The sequence below is a fragment of the Ichthyophthirius multifiliis genome (genome assembly GCF_000220395.1).
Source record: "Ichthyophthirius multifiliis unplaced genomic scaffold scaff_1120509250117, whole genome shotgun sequence".
Classification (NCBI taxonomy): Eukaryota; Ciliophora; class Oligohymenophorea; order Hymenostomatida; genus Ichthyophthirius; species Ichthyophthirius multifiliis.
Genome location: NW_004087076.1, coordinates 23366 through 34247, shown reverse-complemented (window position 1 = coordinate 34247; position 10882 = coordinate 23366). Strand labels below are relative to the sequence as shown.

At 15.5% G+C, this 10882-nt stretch overlaps 2 protein-coding genes across 2 annotated transcripts, besides 31 other annotated features; one reads left to right on the top strand and one right to left on the bottom strand. All coding sequences in view use genetic code 6, as the record gives it.

The window, feature by feature from the left end:
* Positions 1-162: 162 nt before the first annotated feature.
* Positions 163-214: a microsatellite.
* Positions 164-214: a microsatellite.
* Positions 215-386: 172 nt separating this feature from the next.
* Positions 387-428: a microsatellite.
* Positions 429-1115: 687 nt separating this feature from the next.
* Positions 1116-1149: a microsatellite.
* A 64-nt stretch (positions 1150-1213) lies between these two features.
* Positions 1214-1332: a microsatellite.
* Positions 1223-1333: a microsatellite.
* Positions 1281-1330: a microsatellite.
* Positions 1290-1359: a microsatellite.
* Positions 1340-1423: a microsatellite.
* Positions 1398-1431: a microsatellite.
* A 1177-nt stretch (positions 1432-2608) lies between these two features.
* Positions 2609-2681: a microsatellite.
* Positions 2621-2681: a microsatellite.
* Positions 2682-4671: 1990 nt separating this feature from the next.
* Positions 4672-4738: a microsatellite.
* A 35-nt stretch (positions 4739-4773) lies between these two features.
* Positions 4774-4806: a microsatellite.
* A 29-nt stretch (positions 4807-4835) lies between these two features.
* Positions 4836-4904: a microsatellite.
* Positions 4839-4905: a microsatellite.
* Positions 4906-4978: 73 nt separating this feature from the next.
* Positions 4979-5036: a microsatellite.
* Positions 4979-5048: a microsatellite.
* Positions 5049-5088: 40 nt separating this feature from the next.
* Positions 5089-5126: a microsatellite.
* A 35-nt stretch (positions 5127-5161) lies between these two features.
* Positions 5162-7096, top strand: IMG5_048400 (hypothetical protein). Its single transcript, XM_004037536.1, has 5 exons — positions 5162-5307; positions 5397-5489; positions 5630-6035; positions 6158-6877; positions 6937-7096. Exons 2-4 carry the CDS (start codon positions 5438-5440, stop codon positions 6237-6239), a joined length of 540 nt encoding a protein of 179 aa, XP_004037584.1. The 5' UTR covers positions 5162-5307; positions 5397-5437; the 3' UTR covers positions 6240-6877; positions 6937-7096.
* Positions 5698-5733: a microsatellite.
* Positions 6036-6090: a microsatellite.
* Positions 6072-6122: a microsatellite.
* Positions 6072-6155: a microsatellite.
* Positions 6074-6129: a microsatellite.
* Positions 7097-7417: 321 nt separating the features above from the next.
* Positions 7418-7491: a microsatellite.
* A 650-nt stretch (positions 7492-8141) lies between these two features.
* Positions 8142-8183: a microsatellite.
* Positions 8184-8385: 202 nt separating this feature from the next.
* Positions 8386-8421: a microsatellite.
* Positions 8422-8534: 113 nt separating this feature from the next.
* Positions 8535-8655: a microsatellite.
* Positions 8656-8667: 12 nt separating this feature from the next.
* Positions 8668-8722: a microsatellite.
* Positions 8723-8735: 13 nt separating this feature from the next.
* Positions 8736-8804: a microsatellite.
* Positions 8737-8796: a microsatellite.
* Positions 8805-8873: 69 nt separating the features above from the next.
* IMG5_048390 (MatE efflux family protein, putative) lies at positions 8874-10536 on the bottom strand (the record flags this gene model as incomplete). Its single annotated transcript, XM_004037535.1, has 1 exon — positions 8874-10536. One exon carries the CDS (start codon positions 10534-10536, stop codon positions 8959-8961), a length of 1578 nt encoding a protein of 525 aa, XP_004037583.1. The 3' UTR covers positions 8874-8958.
* Between the last annotated feature and the right edge of the window lie 346 nt (positions 10537-10882).

Sequence of the window (10882 nt, the reverse complement as noted above, 5' to 3'; positions counted from 1 at the left end):
ATAATAAAAAAAAAAAAAAAAATAATGGAAGAAGAATAATTAAATGATTTTTTGAATATGATTTGGAATTTATTAAATTAATAAAATCATGAATAATTAGAATAAAATTAAGAATTTTACTTTAATCTTTAATAATATATATAGGAAATATATTCATAGATATAAATTTAAATGTAATAAACATATTAAAATTAAATATTAAAAAATATTAAAAAACAGTACAGATAATTAATTATTAAAATAATAAATAGATGAAAAACAACAAATAGAAATTTAGCAAATAGAAGACTAAATAGAATAAATAGCTTAAAATAATTTATATATATAATAAAATATATAATAAGAAGAGGACTTATCAACATAATTAAATAAAAGTCTATCACAAATAGAAATATAAAATTATTAGAATATATAAAAATTATAAGAATTAGAATTTGAATATTTAGAAATCGCAAGATTTAAACAAAAAAGTTAAGTTTATTAACATTAATAGAAATTTTAGGAAGAAAGAGAAATAGAATTTAATAAAGAAAGATTTTTATAAAAAAAAAATAGATGAATAAGAAATTAAAAAGGATTATTTGGAAAAAATACTAAAAAAAATAATAAATAAAAATGAGAAAATTTAGAAAAAATATTTAAAAGAAAAAGGAGAAAACTAAAATATATAATAAAAAAACGAAGAAATAAGAAATAAAATTCATTAATTTTAAGATTAAATTTTTTTTTGGAAAATGAAAATGATAATTTTTTTTCATAAAAAGATATTTTATAATATTAAATATAAAACAATTAATAAGAACTCTTAAAAAAAGAGTTATTTAATGATAATAATTAACAATAAAATAAAAATATATAATAATCAGTTAAATCTTTAAAAGATGATTTAGGATATTCTTTTTCAGATAAAAATTCATCATTTTTTTCAGACCATATTACAGATGATGATAGTAATAAATAAATTTAAATTAATTAAAATATAAATAAATAAAAATTGGCGAAATAAGTTTCTGCTGATTTTGTGTCTTTAATAAGTTTCTCTTCTTTAAAAAGTTTTAATTAAATTATTACATGATACTTTTATATAAATATATATATTTATTTTATTTAAAGAGTATAATATATATATATATATATATATAAATATATTTATTTATTTATTTTATATATTTGTTAATTAATAAAATAAAGTCTTTTTTTAATAATTAACTTTTAAATATAAAAATATAATATTAAAAAATATATAATATAATAAAAAATATAAATTAAATTTAAAAATTATATTAAGGAATAAATATATAATAAATATAAAAATATAAATATAAATAAAAAAAAAAATTTTATATAAATATATAAATATTTTTATTTTTATTTTTATAGATTTTTTATTTTTATTTTATTTATTAAATATAATATATTTTTAAATATAATTTTTTATTTCTTATTTTTTGCCAAATATACTAATTTTTTTTTAATATAAATTTTAATAGGCTTGTTTACATCATAAATGTATAATTAATCTCTTGATAAATTATTAATCAGAAAAATATGTTTTTATTTATTTAAAAATAAATTCCATATATAATTTATTAAATATAAATTTTGAATATAGACATAAAAAAATTTTTCCTTTAATTTTTAATTAAATAAATATATTTTTAATACACCTTTATTTTCTATTACTTATTGTTATTCTCAATAAAAAATTTTATCATTTTTTTATTTTTAAATCATCGATAAAAATATCTTAGAATTAGTTTTTAAATATATCAAAGTTTTAAATATAATTAGATTAAAACTTTGAACACCTTTATGAGATAAATACTTTACATTTTAAGATTTCGTTTTTAAATTTGAATATTTATTTTAAATACTATGTATTATTTAATTAATTATTTATATATTTTTTTTATAAACGAAAAACTAATATATTTAAATATTATATATTTTAGTTGATTAATATTATAATAAATAATTTTATACTTTTATAATTTCTATTTTTTTTCCTTAATTATTACTTCTTTTTTTAATTAATATTTTTTAGAAAAAAAAAAAAAAGTATTTCATATATCTATGTAAATTTTAAATATATTCATATAAAAATTATAATTTTTAAGAAATAAATATAAAACTTATAAAAATAAGATATTTCTTGTTCTCTAATTTTTTTATTTTTTTTAAAAAATAATCTAAAAATCAAAAACTATAATTATTAATTTATTCTTTCATTTTGTTTGTATAATAGAGTATATTTAAAAAAATATTAACGAATATACCAAAATTTTTATAAACAAGTAATAAATATAATAACAATATTATAAATAATTTAAATATTATTATACTTAGTTATTAACAGGAAAATTATTACTTTTAAACATTCTTAGTATTGATATATATTTATAATTTATATCACAATTTTTATGTTTTAATATTAGATATAAATATATGAAACAATTATTAATATAAAATTAAATTTATATATAAAAAATTTATAATTAAGAATGACATTAAAAAGATATATAAATATAAAATATTTCTTATTTTAAAAATTATATTTTTATATTTTATAATATTATTTATTTTTAAACTTAGAAAAATAATTATTAATTAAAAAATTTTATTTAATAAAAATAAGATATTTTTTGAAAAAAATAAAATATTTTATAATAAAATTAAATATTAATAATATATATAATATTAATTATTTATTTTATTTAAAAATAATAAATTATTATTAAAAAATAAATTTCAAATAAAAAATATATATATTTTTAATAATAAAATAAATAAATTAATTAAATTAAGTATATATATATATAAAAAAAACTATTCAATTTTTTTATTTTTTTTTTAAATATTATTAATTATAATTGATAATTTAATTAAATATAATAAAATAAAAATTATTATTTATAATTAATTATGAATATATGTATATATATATAATCAAAAAAATAAAACAATCATAAATTCTTTTGATCTTCATTTTATTCATTTTTTTATCAGTAACAATTTCATATATTTTGTCATTTTATTCACTCTTTTATTTTTTAACAATTCTTTTTCTTTTTTATCCTTTTTTTTCCACTTTTTATTAATCTTCACCTTCTAAATTAAATGCATTTCCATAACTTTTTATACTTTTTTAATTATCCTCTAAACTATCTATAATTTTAGCCTCTTTTTCATCATCTCCATCAATTGAAAAGCTATTTTAATTTGCACTATTGACACTTTTAATTAATTATAATTTCGGATCAATAAAATTATTTGGTAAAATTTAAGGAGTTATATTATCTATGTTTTCCTTTTAATTTTATTCTAAATTAAGTGATATGTTTTCCATTTTTTATGGCGTATTTTCCTATAGAATTTTTTTTTTTCTTCTGGTATGTTTTTTTCATTTATTTTCTGGTATAAAAAAAACCAAAATAACTCCTATAACAAAAACTATTAAAATTAAATAAAAAGTCAATTAAATACAAAAATCATTTTCTTCACTTTTTTCATTATAAAAACCAGTATTTATTTGCCAAAATTTTTATAAAAAATCGCCGTTAAAAACCATCTTTTGATAACAATCTTTCATATGAACCAACTAATGTATTTTTTAATATAAAAAACGCATTTGTTCTAAAGACTATTCTAATTAAAAACACTAATCTGTATTATTGGGACATTAAATATACAATTGATTAATAATTTCTTTAATTTTATTGACAAAAAATGGTTCTAGTTTATAATTATTTCTCTTAAAATACCTATTGCTTTCAAAATAATTGCAATCGCACCCAATTTAATCCACACATTATTCAATTTATAATTCTTCCTAAGGCATATCTACACAAACCGAATCTTAGTTTACAAAAAGACTTTCACATTTAAAATTTAAATCGATAAAATTTTAACTATCTGAATTTATTTTCTCCCCATTTTTCGCAAAAAGAAATTTCTAACAACTTTTTTTTTGAAAGCAAAAAAACCCTTTTTCACATTCAAAATCTTCAATACAAGTTTCATTTTCTTTTTTCATTTTTTAGCATATTTTTTATATACAAACTAATCCATTATTACATTCTTCATTTAAATTACAATTTTAATTTTCATTTTAAAAAATGCACTTTTTTTCTTCTTCCAAAGAACAAATATTAGATATACATTCACTATTTTTTTCACATTATTCTCCTATTTTTTTCAAACATACGAATTCTTTAGAAATATTTAATAAATCCTATAATTGAGGTTTACATTAACAATTTTAAGCTTCTGTTGTTATTTCGTTTTCGGTTATTTTTTAACACTATAGTATTTCTGGTTAATTTGAACATGTATATACTTTACACTCCTGGGGGGTTATATTTGATTGTTTTTGATTTGTTAGATTTAATATGATTAATAAGTTGATGGCTATTAAAATTTGATTCATATTTAAATATTTTATTTTTTAAATAAAATTGAATTTTTTATATGTATTTTTAATTTTTTTTGTTTTATTGAAAATTAAATAATTTTAATGTATTCACAAAAATATAAATATTTAAATATATATGTATATTGTTTATTTCTTTATTTAAATAAAATAATTTATATTTAAATGATTAATATTTTTTTTTTTTTGATTTTAAAAAAATAATAATATTTGAATTAAATTAATTTATATCTTTTTAATGTTTTATATATTTATTATATATTTAAATATTTAAATTATTATATATTAGCTTTTAATATATTATTATTTTTATTTATTTTCATTTTAATAAAATAATTTTAATCTTTTTTTATATTTATTTTTTTATTTTATTTTTTCTGATTATATTATATTATAAGCTTTTTATTACAAAAAGAAAAAAATAAGTATATAGCAAAAAAAAAAAAAAGAAGATATAATACAAAGAAAAAAAAAAAAAAAAAAAAAATTAAATAAAAAAATATAATAGTAAATTAATTTAAAAATATAAAAGAATTAAATTATTTTTTTTAAAAAAAAAAAAAGAAAGTAAAAAAAATAAAAAAAAGTACACAAAATAATAAAAAAATAATATAAAAAAGCCAATTAAACAATTAGAATAAAAGAAATGATATTTGGGTATATTAATATATTTTAAAAAATATAAATATTTTTTAAATTAATTATTTTTTTATTATATTAAAAAAAAGATAATTTTGGAACCATTTTGGTTTTATGGGTGCTAATAGCTCCTAATTAGAAAGTTTATTTAAAGATAATGAATTAACAGTAGAAAAATTCCTTGATACAGAAAACATAGTAATGGATATTAAATAAAATAACTAAAAGTTTTTTAATTAGTAATAAATTAATTATTTTATTTAAAAAATAAAAAATAAATTGAAAAATATACAACAAATAAAATTTATTAATTATTTATTAAAATAAGTGTTAAAAATAATAAAGAATTTCTCAAAAAAATGATAGATTATGCATTAAAAATGCCTGATTAAGCAACATAAGATGAAAAATAATGCTATAAGTACTTTTTATTTATATTTTTTAAAATTATAAGTAAAATAAATAAATTTTGAATTTTAAAAATATAAAATTTGAAAAAAAAAAAAAAAAAATTTTTTTTTTTTTCGTTAATTTTTATTTCTTATATTCAAAAAAACAAAGGTACCCATTTGTTTCAAGTGAAATTCTTGGCGTATAAATTAAATCTTTAGAAGATTTGTATTATGGAATTGAACATGAAAATTCATTTGAATATGACAATTCATAAACAGAAGATAAAGAAGAATAAAAAGAAAAACCAAAACAGGAAGAACAAACTGAAGAAGAATAAAAAGAAAATGAACAAAAAATAAAAAAAGAAGAATAAGATTAAGAAGAAGAAGAAAAACAATAAAATTAAGAAATTGTAGAATAACCAAAAGAAGATAATAGTAAAACTGAAGAACAAAAAAAATAATTATTTGTCGATTACGTATTAGAATTTATAAATACAGAAGAAGATCTAAATGACACTTCATGCAGTTATTTTTCTAAAATTTCAAATAATTTATTAACATCATCTAGTTAAGTAAAAAATTTTTTATATATATAATATGTAAATAAATATTATATATATTTTATATACTATTTTATATTATACATATTATTTATATATCTATTTTGTTTATATTTATTAATATATTATTTTAGTTCTATAATCATATAAAAAATAAACCAGAAGTATTAAAAAATTTGGTAAATCATATAGAAATAAAAAGTATATCTAATATGATATAGAAGTTACTTATAAATGTCGGTAGTGATAATTCATAATAAAATGATGAATCTTAAACTTAAAGATAAGAATTATTAGATTTGTTAATAAACAAATTCCAACACGGAAATTCTACAGAAAAAGATAACATAAGTCTTATTTTTTAAGAAGTTATGAATATTTTAATTGACGGAAATTAAAATTAATCCCAAATTAAAATCATTTAGACTATTAAAAATTTTATTTTTAAAGAAGAAACTATCTAAATAATATTTGAAATTTTAACTAAAAGCTTAAATAGCTCCGATTAAAGCTGTTCAGCGAGTATTTTGAGTCTTATGGTAGTCTATTTTAATTCATAAAGTTTAGAAAAATATAGAAAAAATTCAAATTAAGAGGATGATGTGACAGCAAATAATGAATTATTATCTTTTATTGGATTTTAGGTATATTTGAATAATTGTAAAGGTTTACTTAATATTTTAACTACTAGTTACCCTACTTCTTAGAAACATAAAATTTAAAATGGAAAGGAAATTTATCCTTTGGGTATGGGTAAGCTAAAAGTTATTGATCTTATTTCTCATATTTTCAAATCTGAAAAAATCGAATTAATTGAAGAGTTTTGTAAAAATGGAATTATTAAGATTTTATTTGTATAAAAAAAAATATATAAAGGAAATAATTATTTATACTTTTTTTTTATTTTTTTTAGAATTTAATGATATAATATTGTTGGAATAATCTTTTACATATCTATATTGATAAAATTGTTCTTTAATGTTTATAATTATTTTAAGAAGGAAAATCCGATATAATAGGAAATGCATTATTTGATTAATTTAATATTCTTGAATTTATTTAGAATAATTCGACATATGAATTATATAAAAGCAAGTAATTAAAAAAAATATATATGTTTAAAAAATAAATTGAAAAAAAGTGTTGGTTATATAGGTTTTTTGACAAATTTAACAAAAAAATATAAGAATATTCTACAAATAAATACATTTAATAATATGTTTCTTAAAATGAAAACTGGAATAATTATATTGAACAATTATATTAGAAAATTATTGATAGAGAAAATTAAAATTTAGGAGGAGATGATCCTAAAAAAAAGAAAAGTGAAGGAACATTAGATGAAAAATTTGAAATTGATATTTAAAAAATTTACGAAGTAATTATTTACAAACATATATATATAAAATATACATATATATATATATAAATATTTTTAATTTATTTATATACATATATATATATATATTTTATATTTTATTTTATTAGAAATTTAATTAATTCTTTAAATAAAAATAATAACAAAGCAAAGAAGAAGAAGAAGAAGAATAAGAAATTATGGATTAAAATATAGAAGATTAAAAACATGAATCTAAAGATTAATAAGAATAATAAGAAACAAAAGATTTATAAATATAGACTAAAGATAATAGTATATATGATTAATAGTAAAAATATATTTATATATATTAATTTTTAATATATTTTTTAATAGGAAATAATTTTTAGAAAAAGAGGTTGAAAGTGAATATTTAAATCATAATTTTTGGGCTGTTTAATAAAGTCATAACATAGAAAAATTAATGATGGATCTTTGATTTTGAATATTATTAAAAATTAAAGTTTAATTTTTAAAATAAAATAATATATATAAATACGTATATAATTAAAATAAACCAAAAAAAATTATGTCTAAAATTATTATTTTTTATATATAAAATACACAAAAAAATAAATTATATTTATAATTTAAAAAAATTTAATTTTTTACTAAATTACTTATTTCATTTAAGTTTTTATTATTTTTTTAAGATGAATACAAAATTAATGCTTTTTATTTTTATTTTTAAGTAATAATTTATATTCAATATAAAACCTGATTTCATTTTATTATTATAAATTTATATAGTTATATAATATATTTTATAATTTATAAATATAATAAATAATTAATGTAAAAAATTATATATTATCAATTATAATATCAAGAATAATTATAAAGATTTAAAAAAATAAACAATAGAAAATTAAAATTTATATTTAAAATAAAAGAAACTTTAATATTTGTTATGAAAACTAATTATATAACAAAAAATATAATGGGAAAAATAACATGAATAATATTATATAAATAAAATTAAAAATTACTAATTTAAATATATTAATAATTTTAAATATACAATAAATATAATTAAAAATAATAATACAAAACATATTAGACATATAAATATTTTAAAATATAATTAAAAAAAAATCAAAAAAAAATAAATAATTATATATCTAAAATATTATATAAAAAATGTTAATAATTAGAAGATACAATATTGAAAATTAATATAATTTATAAAATAAATAATTTACATAATGAAAAGAATAAAAATAAAAATTAAATATATATATAATAATAAATAATAATAATTATACTATAAAAAATATTTAGTTTAAAAAATAAATAAATATTTAATTAAAAATAAAAAATAAAAATGAGGTTTAAATAATAATAATAATATAAATAATATTAAAAAAAATATTATACATTATAATAATAATATTAATAATAATCATATTTATATATATTTTTTTAGAATTTTTTGAATTTTTTTTTTAAAAAAACTTAATTTACTTTAAAAAAGGCATAACTTTTTTAAATAAAGTAAATACAAATTAATAATGTTTTTATTTTATATATATATATCTATATATTGATTAAAAAAATTCAGCCATTACTAGCCAATTTGAAAGATTTAACAATACTATGTTACATATCATTTTCATTAATTCTTTTAGAAATTTTATCAGCCATTATATTAACGTCAGTAAAACTTATTTTGACCAATTAAAGTAGTGAATTAATAGCCACTCCAGCAATCATTCCAAGCCAAATTCCATCTAATTTCCAATTCAATTAATAGGCAAAGACTACACTCAAAACTAACCCTAGAAGTCCATTACATAAAAAGAAAATAATACAAAGGAACCTTTCTTTTCCTATAGCCCTTGTATAAGCTGACATAACAGTTTCAAATCCTATAATGACATTTTGAGCTATAAAAAAGTAAAAAGTTTTAATGAAAGCGCTTTTAACTTTCTCATCTACGGTGAATATATCTGCTATATAGTTTTTAAAAATAGTTAGTGGTACAATAAATACAATAAGGTGTAAAAGTAAAATAAGCTAACTATAATAGGCATATTATTTTGCCTTTTTTGCGTTTCTTCTACCCATTTCATTTCCAATAAAAGTACATGAAGCAACCGAATATCCTATAGAAAACGAAAAAAGCATTACATTAAGATTAGCCAAAACAATATGAGCTGCATATTGACTTTCTTCTAAATTACTTGCAATAATAGATTAAGCCTCATAAATTATCCAATCAGAAGCAACCACAGAGCCTATAGGAACTGCTACTTTAAGAAAAGGCCATAAGTTTTTATAAATCTATCTCGAAAGAGGAATATAGCATTTTTTAAGTTGTTTTTTAAACTCAATAAAGACAAAGAATAATATAACAATGAAAAGTCTCAATATATTATAAGAAATAGCAGCCCCTATTACCCCCCAATCTAGCCAAGTAATGAAAATATAGCATAGTAAAGCATTAAATGGGAATCCGATGCCTAAAGCTAACATTTGAATTCTATATTCATTCTAGGCATTCAAAAAACCCCTCATGGAATAAAATATCGAAGTAAAAAATAAGCCAGGAATACACCAAATGCAATATACTTAAGCGATTTCACAAATATGAATATTTGTATTCCACAAAAGGAGAATTTCCTTAGCAAATATCATACATATTGTTATCGGAATAAATAATAATAGCATCACAAATTAACACTTATATAATAATAAACCAACTTAAGGATAGTTTTTAGCACCATAGGCGTGAGCTGCCATTGTCTCTAAACCACTACTTAGGCCATAATAGACACTTTATCCTATACAATTACTTAAAACCATAGCTAAACCATAACCACTGACGGTATCTTAGTTACTTTTGTTTGATAAAAACATAATTGTAATTGATGTTGGAGCGATTTCAAAAAATACGGAAACTGCAGTTTCTATACAGGACATTAATAACCATTTGAAATTTGCGTTAGGTTAGTTTATTTCGGATAAAAATTATTATGATACTTAGTCTAAAGGTTTTCCGACTTACTTACTTTCTTCTTTGTTACTTATATTCATGTGCATCTCGCTAAGGAGATGTTAGCTTAATTATTAGGGAGCCTTTATCTGACTCGTAGATGTTATTTGATCATCGTATATTATGTCATCTTTTCCCATTGTTTTGTTTTTTTCTCTTTTTGTAAATATTATTATTATATATAATTAATTAATTTATTTTTATTTAAAATATAATGTATTTATATATTTATATTATTTTATAAAATATTATATATTTAAATAAAAAAAAACTTAAAATAGTATTTTTATTATTTTTTAGAAATAATTTAAAATTAAACAATTCTTAAAATACATATATAATTTTGATATTAATAAAAAGGTATAATTAAATATTAATTATAGATAATTATCTTATATTTTCTTATTTTTGAGTTTCATATAATTGAAAAAAAAAAATTTTTTGAGATATTATTAATAATTATTTATATATTTTACTTAAAAACAT